Source organism: Rhipicephalus microplus, unplaced genomic scaffold, assembly GCF_043290135.1.
Source record: "Rhipicephalus microplus isolate Deutch F79 unplaced genomic scaffold, USDA_Rmic scaffold_15, whole genome shotgun sequence".
Classification (NCBI taxonomy): Eukaryota; Metazoa; Arthropoda; class Arachnida; order Ixodida; family Ixodidae; genus Rhipicephalus; species Rhipicephalus microplus.
The window spans coordinates 5,372,348-5,389,684 of NW_027464588.1; the positions used below are offsets into that span (position 1 = coordinate 5,372,348).

The following is a 17,337-nucleotide window of genomic DNA, read 5'->3' on the forward strand; positions in this document are numbered from 1 at the left end:
GGCTCTTTAAAGCATTCGTAGGTGTAAGCACACGGTTGCTTATGGTAACTTCGTTTTAAGAACAGTGAAAGTACAGAAGGGTCCCAGTTTTTGTGACTGTAATATTTCTGTGTAGGGGCACCATGAACATATAGGCTCATCCAAGGCACCTCGCATATTCGATAAACTACAGTGCTGTAGTTGTGCACCTGCAAAGAGCATGCAGAAGTGTAGCCTGGAGCTTCGTTTTTCTTAAGAAGCAAGACCCTAAAACACTGCATGCGCACGCCATTTATTAGTACAAATGTTTGAGAGGATGTCAGGAGCATTGTGAAATATGCTTGAAGTGGAAAGTGGCGCCTATTCTGAAATAAGTTCAGTAAATGGACGGCACGACGACAATCAACAGCATTGTGGAAAGTTGCACTCACTGATCTAATTACAATGCATTAGCAAGAACCCTGGAGCCTTCCAGGGTTCTGGAGCCTTCCGGAGCCTTCCACTACGGCGTCTCTCCTAATCATATGGTGGTTTTGTGACGTTCGAGCCCACATATCAATCGTCGATCCATGTATTAGCAGCCGAGGAAGGCCATACTATTTCGTACGTCCTTTAAGTCATACAATCAAGCAGTTACACTCGCACTAACATGTCCGGGCAAATCACCCTTTGAGAATGCCTAACGTACGCCCACATGGAAACACGACATGGCTAGCAGACGACGCATGGAGCAATTTAAACTTGTTGTTGTTGTTGTTGTTGTTGTTGTTGTTTTTGTTGTTTTCCTTTGCTCATCACTCGTACCCAATGGAGGATATTGGCCGATTATAGGGTGAATTCGCCCAATACGTTCCGCATTGCTTCATTCCTGGAAACGCTAGTTATTTAGCTACGATTTCAAGTGCCAATTGCGAATTTGAAAAATGTGTAGTGAGCCCCCTATTTAGCAATAAAATCGTTTAGTCGCAGGGATCTATTCCTGAATGGCGAATAAAACATCACCTTGGCTGTAGAGGCTCCAAAAGAAAAAAAAGAGCAGGTTCTGATAATTTCAAGCCCAGTTCTTGAAGAGGTGATCCTAGTGCAATTTTTCTGAATAAATGAAAACGGCGATAACTGCGCGCTTCAGACAATTGCCGCCAGGTGGTGACTCCACACGATCTCACGGTCAATAGTAGAGCACGGCGAACGCGTAGGAAAGAAAAGTGACAATAAGGATGAGGGGAGAAGGCAAAGACGGGTACAGATGAAAAAAATAGAGAGTTAGAGTGCGAAAATGAGTAGAAGCGCAAATATTTTAAATAATAAAAAGCTATGAAGACAAAGATAGAAGTCGAGAGTCTGACGATCAGAAAAAAGAAAAAAAAGGTGAAGAAAAGTGAGGAAGAAAGAGAAAACAAATAGAAGAAATAGCTCAAAAGTTAGAAGACAAGTGTCTGAGAAGCAAAAAGAGAGCAATATAAATGATTGAAAGGAGAGCCAAAAAAGCGAAAACAGAGAAGGATTGATGAGTGAAAAGAATACAGAGACAAAGAAAAAAATGCAGTGAGAAAGGTTTTTTTTGCAATTTTATCTCTAAAGTAATATTTCAGATTGTTTTTAGTTTTATTTGGGTATCCTGCCACCGGGTTTTTTGGCCTATTCCCCTTTGTCGGTGATTGCCATTCATCTCAGATCAGCAGCACCATCATAAAACCTTACAAGCACATAAACACACAAAAGAGAGCCAAAGAAAAGAGAGAAAGCATAATCACATTTCGTAGAGCAATGTAAGTATAGTTTGCCGTGTGGCGCACAAAAGCTATAACATTCATGAATCCACACCTCGTCTCTCGATTGTCTAGTTCAACTTAACCTTGTCCGAACGGAACGTTTCCTTCGACTTGTACACAGTGGGATGAAATAACAACGGTGGGTAAATTATGTGGTCTCAAACTGAATAAACAGACATATTGAATTTGCTGCTCCAATATACGACCAGTTCATCACCTCTGCTGTTAACCAGTGTGGCCCCACTCTGTCTAAGATGAGCATTTTTTTTCGGCAGAAGAAGAGCACGTGCTGTGATGGATGCACTAAAACGTGAAGAAGAAATCACGATAAAGACACGCGTTACACGAGGAAGCATACGCAGAAGAAGAAGACTGCGTCCGTGCCAGCACCTGTATTTCGTTCCCGCATCGTCACAAGGAGCGTTATAGTCCAGAAGAGGCTCAGCCATTGCTTGAAAAAGGTGATTATCTTTTGCCTTACTGCAACTCAGGTCCTGGGCATTAGGGGCTGAACAATGGTCATTTTTTGCCGGATCAGAGACACCGTATTATCCTTCCTGCAAGTCTCTCGAAGCGGTCACTTTTTATGCTATGTTCATACCATAAGGCAGTCTAAAGAGGCGAGGCAGTATGATCTGTAACGTTTACGATTTCACAAGTAATGAAATATCACTCGAAATCTCATTTAACTTTGATCCCCCTTATGAACCATGCTACAGGACAGCACTTCCCGGTCAGTATATTTAAACGCACGACTACGCTGACACATGCTGTACTCTCCGCTTGGTAGTGGTACCATGGACAAGTAAACTCAACCGAGTAAACCCAACCGAGGTAACGGTCAGGCTTTGCGTGCTTACGTTGTCCGCTTTCATGATTCAAAACTGGGTACAAATGGTTATAAGCTCACATATTTGAACTCTTCCCAGGAAATGCACTGTTCGCCACAACTGCAAATGCCGTTATCAAAATCTTACTCTACACAGCAAATTCGCGTAGCCTTAGATATGCTGCTGGTAGTAATCTTTCACAATATATCCACGTGGCATTTGGGAACCACTACCGGAGAACACATGTTTCTCGCTTGCTCATAACTAACTTAGAAAAAGTAATGGCGCACCTACGATGTTGAGTGGTCAAAGGATGGCCTTGTTGAGTCCTACAATTTTGTTGTTCACTTGTGCTACGGGACGTAACGCTTCTACATTACGTAAATGAAAGCTTATGCATCCCTCTTCGTCGTAATTCTACAATTGTGAATCGGACTTTATTACGGTGCTCATCGCACGCACTCTTCTTCTACTTTAAATGTCGTTAAACATCGCACGTACCCTTCTTCTAGATTAAATGTCGCTAAACATTACGTTAAGAGGTTTTACTTCTGGAAAAGCCCTACCAAAACTCCAGAGGGCAGCACAGCAAATGAAGAAGGTGGATTGTGTGACTGATATTCGGCAATAATAACTGGCAGATACGGCCTTTCATGTAAATTATAACTTATTGATTCCCAAGAAGTGTGTGTGTGTGACGTATGCATATTTATGTGTTAAGTGTGTGTTTGTTTTAGTGTGTGCGCATGTGTGGGTATGTGTGGCCCTGGGTACGCGCGTGCGTGCGTGAGGGTAGAAGAAAACGAGGGGCGCTCATAAACTTCCTGTCCACCCTCCTTTCAATGATTTAGAATGTGGCACTTACTATTGCAATAATGTCTGAGTTACAGTCTTTTGCTATAAAACTGCGCTCTCCATAAACTGACACGCTTACGCCAGTAAGTCTTTATTTGATCAAACTTGCCAGGATCACTAGAAGTAGGGGTAAGCTAATCTTGAGCAATTACGCTCAATGTAATGTATTTTCTTTGTACCAACGACATAAAAATACTGTTCACCATTACATTGGCAAGTCACGTAGGTGAAAGAGGAAATTTTTATTTCAATGAAGTGGAATGAGACAGCATCATTATTATCGCGCGTTCCCTGAGAGAGATTTTTAGATGCGGAAGCATCTTATACTCGCGCCTTGTAGTGCGCCGTCCGCACCGCTTCTCGAACATTCGACAGCTGACGCGCGCGCATGCGCCTTCGCGCCGTCGCCCACCATCTGTGCCACGCGCGCTTCTCCTTCGAGAACATTCGACAGCTGACAGCGCATGCGCCGTCGCGCTGTATATATACTCAAGGTCGGCGCTCGCTCGCTCAGTTGCCGCTCGTCGGTTGGTTTGTACGGCGCGTCGACGTCCAAGGTCGCGGTGAAATGAATTCCAACGAATCCACAAACACAATGATCGACGTCCCTTCGACCAGCGCCGTCCTTTCGCATACGTGTGTACGTGTTCACTCATTTAACACACCCTCCTACAACCACGTTAACCAATTTAGCCATCGACCCAAGTAAGTCGGAATTTAACACCCCGTTCACAACCACGTTAACCAATTTAGCCATCGACCCAAGTAAGTCGCACTTTAACACCCCGTTAACCAATTATATGCTCCGCATCCTCTTCAGTGTTCCCCCGAGGGAAGCTGCGGGCAATTTTTTATATCTCGCTCTCTTCCCGTATACACGGCGTTTGAGGATCACAATGAAATGCTCACCCGTGAAAAGAATCTACACCACAAACATCGCTTTTTCCAATCCTTACACCCTACGAAATATTTCGCTATCGAAGAACCACGCTCTTTTATTGTGGACGCAGTTCCTGACCACCGGGAATCGTGGACGAGTGAACGCATCTTACGCTATAGCTTCGTGAATTATCACGACTGTGCGTTTTCGAAAGTGTGCGTCTTAGAATACTGCATGAAGTTACACATTTAGTATAACAATGCAGTCCCAACTGCGGGGAGCAGATGATGACCTCTTGTTTGACAGCGCTTACAAGAAAGGAAAACCTCGTGGCACTTTTTGATAACATGAGCAGGGAAACAACATTAAATGAAAGAAAATGACAGGCCACTCCTTCCAGGAAGAACACAAAATCAAGCATGTGCTCTGAAACTTCTCACACGATTTTACCACGACCGACCATCCAAAACGAATTTATATACACTTTCCCTTTCTATTCATGTTATTTTGGGTGCATACATATGAATGTTTTTAGCAAGCAGCCTAGCCCACCAACATATTGCACTTTGAGGCTTCCTTGTTTCTATCACACGGTTGAAAACGGATACATTGCCTGAGACGCTCACTACTGCTGACATTGACACTTTAGCGAGAGTTCACTAAACTGGTGGCGGTACGTCGGCGTTTAGGCTTGACAGCGATTGACCATCCTATAACTGAAAGGAAATGCAGCGTGAGCAACGCAAACTAAAAATAAGACACGAGATGGCAAACCAGATGGCATAGTTAGCGCTGGTATGTCATCTCGTGCGTTACTTTGCGCCTGCATTTCAAATCGTTTCTGATGTACAACCGCAAGACCCAATGGACCTTTTCATAATTCGCAAGTTCGCTTTCTCTGATCTGCTTTTCTCTTCAATAAGTAGTAGTGGTGCCTGTCATGCTTCATGCGGAGACGTGGTCCTAGGTCCTAGTCATGGACATGCGTAGCGCTCGTAGTCAGGGAGGCGGAGGTTCATTGCTGCGGCCACCCTCCTCTCTATTAGGTCCATATTGGGGGCCAATTTTACGATCTCCCTCTTGTGTGGCTAGCACAGCGCCCCGCTCCCGAGTCAATGTAAGGAGCAGATCTTGCGCCCCCTTTTAGGTAACTAGGGGGCGCCGCCGTCCCTTCTGCCCCCTTCGTGCGCACGCCTGAGTCATAGTTGAGCGTGCTCGGTCTTGTCTATTATGAGTGCTTAATTTTGAGAGGCGACTCGACATTTTTCCCATTATTGCGTACGCGAGGCCCGCTTAAACAAGCTATCCGCACATTATGACAAACCACCAATATTCGCTCAAGCCACATAGCAGGAAAGCAAACTTTACAATTTTGAAAAAGGTCTATATTAGGCACAATTCGGGATGTCTTAATATTTTTAGCATAGCGCCTACACGCTCCTACCCGCAAGCAACTAAACGAAGTCTTACGCTATTGAGAAGCTGGTCCCGTGATGTCTCCACAAAGCGGCAGATTGCGTAAAATGAAGGCAGCAGATTACAGTTTTTGCAACGTTTACGCACTGTAGCTTCGATGCGGCCATCCACCATGGTACCCTCGGAGGAAGGCCGTCAGGGCCCTCGCAACGACGACGTAAGCTTGTCGTTGCCTGTTCGTGAGATTGGCCAGGCGTCGTTCATGCTTTCACCAACGCCGGATCCTTGTCCGTCCGAGGCGGGCGCACCCCTCTCGATTGACGCCTGCGTTGGCACTGCCCTTATCGGCCGTGCAAGTGTGCCACACACGGCTATTGGGAGCGCCACTCCTGGTGAACGAACGATGAACGCTCAGCTGACCTCGACGGCACTCCAGGTGTTCGTGCCCTTTATCCTGGCTGGTTTCGGCTCCACCTTGGCTGGCATCCTGCTCGATGTGGTAAAGGTAAAAATGGCTGGAGTGTAACAGCGAACTACTGAGTCACTCAAAATAAAAGCTTCATAAACAGTTTTGATAAACGTTCTGAAATATTAAAATGCATTGTTGTTACAAAGGAGACACTCACAAATGAAGAAAGAAAAAACAGCCAGAAACATGTAGGCGCAATCTCTCAATTGTGGATATTTTGTGAGGCAGCAATGGGAGCCGCTCCATGAAAAAAAAAAGGAATAAAACGAGAGTACAAATAAAAGTAGAATATGTGAGAAAACATGGCTTATCTCTCTGTCCGGGAATCAGTATATCAGGAAAGAGAAACGTGTCATAACAGAAGGAGTGGACAGTTTATTCTGTTTTGTTCGCGCACAAAGGAGAAGGAATATATGCTACAGAAACAAATTATAGTGTCACGCAAAGAACGGCAAGCAGTTCGAAACTTGCAGCGTGCAGCTCAAGGAGAAAGCACGCACGAAAGGAGCATACACAGGACGCGTGCAGAGTAACAACTGTCGCGGATGAAATTCTTACTTATTCGTGTGTGAGCAGCTTTGGATAAATTCAATTCGAGTAGCTAGCGAAGCAACCTTCGTGCTCTTCTTAACTACTGTAACTTAAAAGCAATCTTGCCGTGGAAGTGCAAGAGGTACATAGCGCCCTAATCGCGAGATGAGCGGGCATGCATGAACGACCGCGTTTTGTGAAGACACGCGCGCATCTTCAGACACAGGACAACGACCTTTACTGCGTGCCCAATGCACGTCTTGCGGGCCTATTTGTTACAGATGTGAACGCGCTGAACGACCTATCATGTACATGAAAAGCTGGACAACGTACACTCCATGGCCTAGTGGTTTTGGGCCACCCGCTGTGGCATAGGAGGTTGTATGTTCGAAACCCGGGGAGACGTTTGCCATCGGTTAGGATATATTTTGTGTGATATAAGGTCAGCGCAGTTGTGGTGCACCTTAGAAAAAACACATTTGAGGTAAAACCGATAAATCTAGAGATCCTATCGTGGGCGTGGGTAGGGTTGCCCATTTAGTGTGAGAGTGAACTTTCATCGCACTCACCCCCCCCCTCCCTCTTCGTTGGCAAAATCCAAACGACAACGTGCTTTACAATGGGTTAAGAATTTGGAAATTATGCGGAGACTTCCTTCACCCTAGGGCTAGCCTGAGTTGAAGACGGGAAGTAGACAGTTCCTGAAATGCAACGTTAGGTGTCTTCAGCAGCCAATAGTTAAAAATACCTGTGTATTCATAATTGAACAAACGTATGAGGCAGACTCTACAAACACCGTTTTAAGTGAATAATAGAATGCCGCGTCCCTATGTCTCTCCTGTACGCATTCCTCTGATGCTATATATGCAACTATTGACTTGAGCCACTACATCATTTTTAGATTCGTCCACGAATTTGTTGCAGTTTCATCATAACATTCGAGCAGTACTCAACTTCCAGATGGCTGGCGGTGAAACGCGATGTGTTGCTTATATATCAAACATTGCCAGCGCCATAGCATTTTCGACAGAAGAAACTTGCTAAAAAATAAGGCCTTACGACATGCTTGACGTGCCTTCACTGCAGGATTAGCGCAATGAAGCGTACCGAAACTTTATTTTATAAAAACGAGAGCAACCCGTATTTACGACACTAGACGCACCATTGAGCTCATGTGCATGCACCGGTCGTGTGCGTGTCGCTTTTAAAAATTCCTTCAAGTATTTCGGCAAAAAAAAGTAACGTGTAAGATGTTTCCCATCACATTCCTAATCACATACCCTGAATTGATTATTCGCATAATGTCAAGCTTCGAAACCATCAAATTGATAAATTGTTCCCCATCGCGCCCTCTAAAACTGCACTGCACAATCTGCGGTGATAGTGCGGAATATAAACTGTTGTATTGCGTAGTTTCAGTATCCTTCGTTCGCAGTAATTGTATTACCTCGTATTTCAAAGTGATTGGTTCTAGTTGCAACTCATGAATTTAGTAAGGAAATCGCAGCGAAAATTTGCCTCCTTAAGCACGACCAAACAGATTTTGGTTATCGTTTTTGACGGCCACGTATTTATATATACAAAGGGGCTGACCAAAAGCAACCATCTTCTACAAATAGGCGGACTTATTGGGTTGAGTAGCTATTCAATTTAAACTATCATTAGGTCTTCGTAAATGGAGCTCCATCAAATTGAAGTGATAAAAAATATTCGCATTGTTTTAAAAGTTCTAATTAAAGTTTTGTTTTGATGTATGGTACAACTGAAATCTGTTTTTTTTTCAATGTAAAAAGTGACCACATATGATATGCTTACGTTTCCTGGTCGAATGGTTAGCAAAACAGATTTTACCCTTACTAAAATAAAAATAAATAGTTTTTGCTTATACACGCAATGCAGCATGAGGCGGTCACTCAAGTTTTAGTACGACACGTGGATATGGGTTTTACTGATCACAACCAAAAATTTCTAGAAATTTTCAAGCTGGGCTAAATCATAGCAATATCGTTTGATTGCTCACAGGAAAGCTTAAGAGACACTTGTTGAGTTTAGCTCCTCTGTGATAAGATGAAAACAATTGAGAGAGAAAATGTTCGGGCTTTTATTGGTGTTCGGGGCCACCGCATTCTGTTTGGCGACTACACCTTGTTTGAGTCTGCTCTATATGTTCTCAATTCAACAATGCAGGAGTGGCCGGTGTATGTGATAGTGCATCACATATTTGTGGTCATTCCACCCTTGCTGGGACTCAACGGCAACCTGGAGCAGACCCTGGTGGCGAGGCTTAGCACCCAGGTGCGTATTCAGTGTACCACTCTTTGACCCACATAATACAGAACGAATTCATGTCCTCGCTTGTCTATTTCACTTGCACTAATCGAATGTACGTTTTCAAGCGTGCCTGTCAGACTGTAGCTTTCAGTTGCTCTGTAGAGTATCATGCTTGAGTTTTAATCACACCCTCACCTAAATTACAAACTTACTGATTTTCGATGGCGTCTTCCATAGCATAAGCACCTTTTGATGTTTGCATCTCATAAAAAAATGAACCCATTGTTCCTTGTTTAGGCACACTTTAAGATGCCTAACTGAAATATCTGATTTACCCTAATACTCGCAGTTTCATGGATTTTAAGTCTTGTCCATAAGCGTGTTTCCCGCTTCACTACTGTTATTTCGCACAATTTTCAGAAGATATGAAGAGGAATCGTCTATAACATGGTATCCTGAAGCTAGTTAAGTATAGTTACTAGAAAAATGCAGTCATTATTTGAACCAGTGTGGCCCAAAAGAGAAGCGAAGTTCACTAATTCAGTTGTGCTTGTTAAAAGAATAAAAATGTAAAACCCTTCAGCGCTCTGTAAATAGGAACAAAATAATTGTGACACTTTGGAAGACATTCAAATTTGATACTACTATCGCCACTTCGCATAACTTTAGTCACTTTTTATCGCAAAAATAATGCAATAGACACAGATCCGTCTACACAACTTGGCATGCATACTGGAACTTATGTTTGTAAAGTTTAAGGGACACTAAAGTTAATTAACAATTTTCGGCAGAAAGAAAGCTCAATGCATGAAAGCATGTAACACGACATTTTTATCAATGACAGTGCGCTACTTACCGAGAAATTAGGGTGAATGCGTAGAACACAAGCGCCGCAGTCAGACATTCTTAAAATGATCCCGATTACATCAAATGAACCACGTACAGTTATTTTCTAGTACTTTGTTTAACTGCACTAAATAAAGAACCTTCCATGCATCAAAATACGCAATAAAGTACTGCTTTTTGTTTCTGTTTGAATAATGGAAAAAAGAACCGGCAGACGTAACTATGGGGAATGGCACGAGTGGTTCAAAAATACCATTTCCGCGTAATTACACTGGACAGATGGTACCATATAGCGGGGCACAGTTGAATTAAAAAAACGTCTACAATCTTGGAGCCAAAAGCGGGAAGTTGATCTATAGCCGTAATTTCTGCTGTGGCTCCCACTGATTTCGATCTGCTGCTAGAAAGACGGGCAACGTTGTGCATTGTAACAGCGACGTGAGTTTGTCTGGATTTTACACTTCTTGAGCGAGTAATTTGAAGTGCGCTAACCTGTTGCGGACCACTAAAACGTGCTTTCATTTCAAAATAGGCCTTTCCTTGGCATAAAAGTAACACACGAGGTTTATGGACCAATATTTATACAGTCAACGTCGACCTAATAGTTGCCTTTAGTATCTCTTTAGAGGTCATCGAAGTCATGACCCGCTAAGTTGAAGCGTTGTGCCAAAGCAAACTTCCAATCGCAAGGAAAGAAAATACGCAGTCATAACTTAGTTATGAACTTTTTCAAGGAAGTTCTTGAATCCATGCAATATCACATAGTACATACCCAACAAAAACTGATGACAGTGGAGCCCTTATATAAATTTCTGACGTACAATTTACACGTGCGGCCTCCGTCAGATTGAGTATAAATAAGGCATAATCATAATATATTTCATATTTTCGTGATGCATCTACCCCTCCAACTCCACGCCCTCGCATTTTTTTTCGTTTTGAGGGAATGCCTGTTTCCCTTTGAAGAACCCAATTCGGAATGGCGGCCTCCTTATCGCCACCATGCCCACTTTCAAAGTTGCCCTCTACTACTTTTTGCTTGTTTTGAAGGAGAGGGTATGAAGCACGCATACAGAATCACTGAAGAAAGTAGTGCAGAATTGAAGACAAGATTTCGAAATGACAGCTCTAGCGCATACTGAATGCAGGAATTTTCCTTAACCATGCATAATATTATATATTATAGCAAGAAGGTGGGAAGGGAAGTTAGGGCGAGGAGGAGTTTTGTGAGGATGACAGAGGAAATGAGGAGGTGAGACTGTGAAACATGACGTAGTCTTATAAGGTTCACTTTAACAAAGAGCTAGAGCTTGCGCCCAGGCATATGAGGAATAAATGTGTAGCTTTGCTGCAGAAAGAGTCATCCGGACGCAAAAGTAAGTCGTGCTTGCAGCGCGCTCTTGCTACACGTCAGCTTGATAACGCTGCCCCAACATCCTTACCATGTTCCCGTGAATGAGCCACACTATTTCATGTGATAACGTTAGAAAGCCTCTTTCGCAGATATGCTGGCGTCTGCATCGGGGCCGGCATCGTTCGTCGGGAGCAAAAAATTATGATCTTGTCCATGATTGACACAAGAGTCAAATGAAATGAATTAACAATAAACATGTCCGGGACCGAGTAAAAATCGAATGCCAGCCATTTCCTTTTCAAGCAAGTATTCAGCCACACAGCCACGTCGATGCTTTGAAATGCAGTTAAAACTACTTCCTCTACTTGGAAGTGCAGTTAAAATAACTTTCATGCTTTACAAACACAAGAGCGTTGAATACAGGCTTCATATTATAACGTGGCTTAGCGCTGCAAAAATCGCGTGGTACAGGAGTACATTGCCACTGGGTGTAATAACACCCGATAATCATAATGACGTCGTCGTTTGAAGCCGGCCAGAGATGACAAAAATCACGGACGTTAAGGCGTGTATCCCCTTGCTACCTTGTAGTGGGTGCATAGAAAGCTAAAAACAGATACTTAGTTCGCATAAATGTTTCTGGTTGAAAGTGTGCTACCCCCTACAGAGAGTACAATTATATGCAAAAACTTCATTGACACAAGCTACTTTCAGCTTTATCGCTTACTTTGAAGTAATCCACGATTTGAACTTTTTGGGTTACATGACGCATAAAACATTTTCACCGAGGTTTTTGAAATACGCACTATAAGGACAGAACATTGCTCTCGCGTTACACTTTGAACCCATTATAACCGAACGTACTTTTCAAAGTGCACTTCAATTTTCTGGAATAGAAAATATGGAATATAATGTTTTGAACTTCTTCACTAAAATTTAGGATGCCGAACATCCCAGCAAGCTAATTCTAAATGGTATATTTACTCGGTTCTGCTCTTTTTTGTTTTATAAGTCGTTAAATTTTATAAAAGTATAACGAATCTTAGAACTAACAAAGTTTTTCTACCTTTAGGAAAACGAGAACCCGTCAAACACACGTAGTCACTGCTCTTTTACCGTAATTAGTTTCAGATTTTTCCCATTTATATATTTCAAAAATGAATTTCTTCTGCTTCAGCAAGAACAAAATACTCCTTCCAAAGCGCGAGATGCACATAGAGTGTATAGGTTTGCTTTCAGGTTTGATAAAATGTGGGTGTACTTTGTATTCCACATTGGGACTTCGTGTGAGCACACATGATCTGTTGTGCATTGCCCCAGAGACTAAACTATAGCTTTTTTAGGGGTGCGGTATTAGGGGGAAGGTAGGCTTTTTTTGCTTTTATGAGGCTCACGAGACTGCACCAGTTGTCATGCGTTGGTGGTGCCTCGGCGCCGCCTTCAGGGTCACCCAAGGTAGTATTCTGTCGTAAACGCATTTGTGTGGCATTGAAGGTGGCGGTAAGTGAAGCTCAAGACAAAGAGCGTGTATGAATACGGGCGTAGGACCGAAGATGTACTGAGATGGCTTAAAGGGCCCTGCGACACTTTTACTACAGCCTTATTTAGCACTGAAACGCATGTAGCCGTGATAACTGAAACAAACGCAACAAGAATAATAAAAATAGGTGCACAGAAAGTGAAATTACGAGTCCTCAAAGTTCAATACTTTAGCAGACGACAACGAGAAACGTTCTCTTTCACATGTTACTCGCCTGATGATGTCAAAGACCGTTTCCAACCACAGCGCACGTCTCATAAGGACATCCTAAAAATGTCATCTCTTCGTGGCTTTCACACAATACCTCTTGATCGCTTTTTTTGAGGGCGTGATGACAAACCACATGCGTCGAGTAGCAGATGCTACCATGGTCACACTATGTAAGATACACACATGCGCTTTGGGCAAGGTCAGTACTCAGTTTGCATGCAAGGTGCGTTCTATTGAGCGACGCGGGCGTTCACCGCCTGTTGCATTTTTTGCTCACTAAAAACTCGGTACAAGTTTCCACTTTTAGTTGCCGGTGTACCATAGAATCGTTCGCAGGCTAAGTGTTGTGTTCTTTGTTCTGAAAACACATCATTTCGAAAGAGGAATGATTTCTTTCTGAGAAAGTATAAAAAAGATTTTTGCTGTTTTAGCATTCACTCGTAGGCCTAGCTACCACCATATAAATATGGCGTGCTGTTTCTCGCATCAAGCTGATCAAAATAGAACGGTGTTTGTCGTCACGCCACAAGACGCGACGTCACATCTCATAATAAAAATAGCCGCTGTTTGTCGCGGTAGCGTGAAAAAAGGTAGGTTATCCCGTGGAATAAATTACAACTGCGTCGGTTTTGACGTGGTCGTGTGTGCAACGATATTGGTGGGTTCTACAGCACCAGAAAAACTAATGATAAATACGTGTTCAAATATTGTCACAGGCCCCCTTTGAGGCTCTTTTATAGTAGAGTATATCCTATACTTAAAATAGTTCAACCTTGTTTCCGAAAGCAATATACGACAAGGTATATTTTATTCATCTCGCAGGCAAACTTGGGCAACCTGAACCGGGTTCGCGAACAACTACCCATGATATTTGCAAACATCGCCCTCTTGCAGGTAACGTACCTAATTTTGCTCATTTAATTACTGATACAATCTTCGAAAGCTTTCTATAGTGAACTGTAGGGTGGATATATTTCACGTGAATACTTAAGTGGTCATAATTGAGATTACTATATAGGATGAATAAATATAAGAACAAACCAACCCAATAAATAGTTTTACCATTTCGTTCTGCAATGCAATGTTCATTGCTTTCACTGAAAACCACTACTTTTGCTAGATTTAGTTTCGTGTAAGAAGGTATTCCGTGTAGCATTTCTATCCATCATTCCATACTGTGGTTACAAAATTCCTGCCTGTGCGATATCTTGAAAAAGGCCTGCAATGCATTAAACGATGCATTAAACATGCATTAAACAATGCATTAAACCATGCATTAAACAATGTACATCCCATGTCTCCTTGTACCCTCTGATTTGGGGTATTCCCGCATGCTTCCAAAGCAAGTCTACCAATGCCACCTTGATTATTTTCCAATCTTGCTTGAACGTCTGGTTTCACGCACAAGACCGCATTGCCGAACGTCAAACCCGAGACCATGACACCTTTCTAAGTTCCTCTCGCAACGTCATACCTATTGTAGTTCCACAGTGCCCTATTTTTCATTAGAGCTCCATTTCTGGTGTTCTTAGCTATTGCGTATCTTTCGTGCTCTTTTAGGTACCTAGCCCCGTTATTTATCCATACGCCCATGTATTCGTAATTATCCACTATTTCTTGCGTGACTTCTTGTATCTTATGATTACTGCCTTGCTTATCAATAACAATGATTGCAAAATGTTCCCTGCAGACTTTCCAATTTAACCTATCTTCCTCATTATCAGAGATGTCTATCAATCTCTGCAGATATCCTTTGTTGTCGGTTATTATTACTATATCATCTGCAAGCATCAATGCTGGTAATGGCTGTTCAATGTGTTTTCCTTGCTTGGAAAAAAAGAGGCTGTATCCGAGTCAACTCGCCTCAAACTTGGCTTCTAGTCTCTGGAGATACAGCATAAAGAACAAAGGTGAGAAGGAATATCCCGGTCCAAGCTCGCGTCGTATCTCAATAGGATCAGATACCTGTTCTTCCCATTTGATAATTACTTTGATACTTTTAAAAATGTCCTTTAGAAGATTAGGTATTGCATCTTCCACATCTAGTGTGTCCAGTATTCTCCACAAGTCTTCTTGAATCGCACTATTGTAATCTCCCTTGATATCTAGAAAAGTCAGCCACAGGGGCATATGTTCTTTTTCCGCTATTTTATTACAATGCACCAATGAAAACAGTTTGTCCTCCAACCTTCTTCGTTTACAAAACCCAATTTGTAGTTCTTCGGCACCTCGTCATTGACCACCCATGGCTGTAAACTTTTTTTTTACTATCTGCATCACCAGCCTGTGAAGTACTGATGTCATTGTTATGAGACGGTAGTAGTATATATCGGCTTTAGCCCCCTTTACTTTATAGATCAAGCTCATCCTGCTTATCTTCCACCCATCGGGGGCTTCACCATGCATTATTGCTTTGCTCGCTGCCTCTCTTAATGTTTGCTTAGAGTTTGGTCCTAGTTTCTTGATTATCCATGATTCGGAGGCCGTCAGGGCCTGTTGATGTGCTATTAGAAAGTCTTTTTTTCTGCCCTTTACCACTCTCGTTGTCCCAGGGGAGCCACGGTGCATGCATCGCTGCCTTAGTGTTTAAATGTTTCTGTCATCATTGTTATTATAAATTCCATTGCCTCATCCCCTTCTAGTCTCCCCCCCTTTAGTTCATCCCCTTTATCTGTAATTATAAACCTCTGTTTTGTGCTTGTCTTATTACTCGGAGAATTGAGATGGTTCCAAAAGTTTGCAGCTGCCTTTCTAACCTTCCTGCTACTTCCGCCATTCATTGAGCCCCCTTGTTATCTTTTCACTGATCAAATCAGGTGCTTCCTTCTGGAGCTGAAAAAGCTATCCCACTTTCTTTTCACATCATTTTCCGGTTCAAACCTCTGGTTAGCATACCTGTGTTCCCTGGAAGCTTCATGACGTCTTACTATGAATTCCTTACATTCACCATCCCGCCAGCTCTAGGGCTTTTGTCTGCTTTTCCCGGCTGATTTGATTCGTACCTTAGCAACCTCTAACTCAAAATATCGAGATATATTTGTGTACGTCCACTTTGCTTTAATATCCGCGGTGATTATTTTCTGCATCTCTTTAGCTGCTATTTATATTTGCATTTCTGAATAAATATTACCATGTGGTTGCTCGTAATGCTGACTTTCCAATTTCTTTTTTCCCAAAACTCACCTTTATAGGTTTGTGATCACTGCCTAAGCTTCTTGATCCAAATTCGTCTATGTTCATCACCCTTAGTCAATCATACATCCTATGTGACATTATTGCGTAATCTATCGTCGACTGCAGCCTTCCCACCTCCCAATTTATCTGCCCTTCGCATTTCCCGGTGCTGTTGCAAACCATAAATTATGCCTTTCACCCACAACTATTAGCATTCTTCTTGATCCAAATTCGTCTATGTTCATCACCCTTAGTCAATCATACATCCTATGTGACATTATTGCGTAATCTATCGTCGACTGCAGCCTTCCCACCTCCCAATTTATCTGCCTTTCGCATTTCCCGGTGCTATTGCAAATCATAAATCATGCCTTTCACCCACAACTATTTGCATTCTGCCTGTTGGATCAGTATATCCATCCATATCTTCTATGTGCGTATTCATATCTCACAATATGAATACCTCAAACTCTTCTCCTAGTACGTCAGTCCTCTGCACTGTCACTTCCTCTGCACTGCACCATTTATTGACTTTCCTCTCTGCCTTTCGCCCCTGTCTACAAGTGTACAAAACCGGGGAGCGTCACTTGCCCTGCCACTTTTAATTTTAGCCATAAATATTCCTTGCATGCCTGCTTGACCCTTTGCCAGTCTGTACTTTTATGAATGAATGTTCCAATACCACCCCCTTTCAGTGGTTATCTCTTCTATTAAGATATTCCCGCGTGTAGTCCGGATGGTTAGGAGGTTGTTCCATCCTCCTAAGATGTGTTTCTGCAAAACCATATACCATCGACCTCTCACTCTTTAGCTGGCTGTTCTTCTACCTTGTTCCACTCCAGCCTATTCCTGCCACCCTGCATGATAATACACCCTACGTGCGAATTGGCTCGGCCCTCGTGGCTAGGTCGACTTCTGCCCCGGGCTCTACGTGTCTTAAATATTGATGCCCATTGGGAATCGTTTGTGTCTATACCACCTGTCAAAGAACTCCCCTGGTTGTTTTCCTAGATACTAGCTATCCTGCACCCCTAAGGGCCTGCGTGCCCCCCAAAAAAGCTACTGCGTGTCCTGCAAGTCACTAAGCCACCTCATGGCCCAGCCTCCTATCAAAGTGAATTCTGTCTCGTTGAAAACCACCCCGTCTATGCACCTCTCTGTTTATTTCCACAACCTCAAAGCCTTTCTTTCGACTCATCCGTCATATCTC

The 17,337-nt window shown here is 42.9% G+C and overlaps 1 protein-coding gene across 1 annotated transcript in view; it reads left to right on the top strand.

Annotated features, from left to right (window-relative positions):
- The first annotated feature begins 5,904 nt into the window (after positions 1-5,904).
- LOC142784734 (solute carrier family 41 member 1-like) overlaps positions 5,905-17,337 on the top strand; it is a 29,624-nt gene continuing 18,191 nt past the window's right edge. The window contains exons 1-3 of the mRNA XM_075883235.1: positions 5,905-6,237; positions 8,920-9,027; positions 13,776-13,847. Coding sequence (XP_075739350.1) covers positions 5,905-6,237; positions 8,920-9,027; positions 13,776-13,847 — 513 coding nt within the window. The remainder of the gene's footprint in view (positions 6,238-8,919; positions 9,028-13,775; positions 13,848-17,337) is intronic.